The sequence below is a fragment of the Emiliania huxleyi genome (assembly GCF_000372725.1).
Source record: "Emiliania huxleyi CCMP1516 unplaced genomic scaffold EMIHUscaffold_8031, whole genome shotgun sequence".
Taxonomy (NCBI): Eukaryota; Haptophyta; order Isochrysidales; family Noelaerhabdaceae; genus Emiliania; species Emiliania huxleyi.
In genome coordinates this window covers 1-1,292 of record NW_005195995.1, presented here as the reverse complement: position 1 = coordinate 1,292, position 1,292 = coordinate 1, and the positions used below count along the sequence as shown (strand labels likewise).

The following is a 1,292-nucleotide window of genomic DNA, read 5'->3' as shown; positions in this document are numbered from 1 at the left end:
CTCGCTCGCTCACCCACCCGCAGCCGCCCGCGCAACACACGAGCTCTTTCGCGCACGGCGCGTGGTCGCGGAGCGTGGCGCGGGTGAGCTTGGCGTGGCAATGCTTGCAGCTGGCGGGGACGTCGGCGAGGAGCAGCTCCGCTAGCCGACACCGCGACGCGGCGTTCTCTGCTGCAGAGGTCGACGGCAGCTTTGAGCGGCAGACGGGGCAGCAGTGCGACGACGCGAGGCCACTCATGGTGTGGCGGCGCAGGCAGTGGCCGCAAAAGATGTGGCCCTCGGGGCACTGCACGATGGGCCCCGACGTCGGAAGCTCAAGGCAGATGCCGCACTCGACAAGCGCGCATGCCGGGGTGCGCTGAACGTAGGAGTCTCGCTCGGCTACGCACTCCGCGCAGCCGCAGGGGGTGGCGTCCGGCGTGAGGCGGGCAGCCTTTGCCTGCTCAAGGACGCTGTCGCTGTAGCAGGCCGGCCGGGGGGCGACCATTGGCATGTCGCGGACGGATGGCATGCGGCCTACTGCGGCCTGCCTCGATTTCCTACGAGATCTGTGTTCGGCGCCGACTCTACTCTCACGACATGTGTTTCTTTCGACATGTGTTTCTTTAGGCGTCATTTCAGATTTTCTAATCTGTTGCCCGCAACCTGCCCGCAACCGGCCTGCTCCAGACGAACCCTTCCAACGGGGGAAACTAGAGAGGCATCGGGGTCGCTGCTCATCGCAAACCCTGTCAGCAGAGTCCTCCTCCGGGAATGTCCGTACCGCCGTAGTGGGAGAGAGATAAAAAGAAACGCCCTTAAGCCACCACCTCTTGCGCAAACGTGCGCATGGAGCCCACGAGCAGCGCCGAGGACGCCGGAGTCTACTCCGTCTCCGTGCGTGGCCGCGCGCAGATCGCGCACTCCTTCAAGGGCGAGCTCTTTGGCGCCGCGCAGGCCCTCCACGGCTGCACGTATGTCGTCGACGCCGTCTGCAGGGGCGTGCAGCTGCAGGCCGGCGCCAACTACCTCGTCGACATCTGCGCCGCGGAGAGTGCGCTCAAGGCGGCGCTCGCCCGGTACGACCGCCGTAACCTCGACGACCTCGCCGAGTTTGCGGGCGACAACACCACCTGCGAGCGGGTCGCGCGCGCCGTCTGGGAGCGGGTCGCGGCCGCTCTGCCGCGTCCGCCGGCGCTCGCCTCCTTGCAGATCGTGGTGCGCGAGAGCGACGTGGCGCGCGTCGAGTACGAGCGCTCGCTCGGCGCGTCGGACGGTGGCCTGTACTCAGTCTGCGTGCGGGCCCGCTTCAT

General features: G+C 67.5%; 2 protein-coding genes across 2 annotated transcripts; one reads left to right on the top strand and one right to left on the bottom strand.

Annotated features, from left to right (window-relative positions):
• Positions 1–56: 56 nt before the first annotated feature.
• Positions 57–511, bottom strand: EMIHUDRAFT_258693 (hypothetical protein; the record flags this gene model as incomplete). The annotated part of the gene is made up of 1 exon (XM_005759241.1): positions 57–511. A coding segment is annotated over one exon (455 nt), but the record flags the coding sequence as incomplete, so codon positions are not given.
• Positions 512–828: 317 nt separating this feature from the next.
• On the top strand, positions 829–1,255 carry EMIHUDRAFT_258692 (hypothetical protein; the record flags this gene model as incomplete). The annotated part of the gene is made up of 1 exon (XM_005759240.1): positions 829–1,255. A coding segment is annotated over one exon (427 nt), but the record flags the coding sequence as incomplete, so codon positions are not given.
• Between the last annotated feature and the right edge of the window lie 37 nt (positions 1,256–1,292).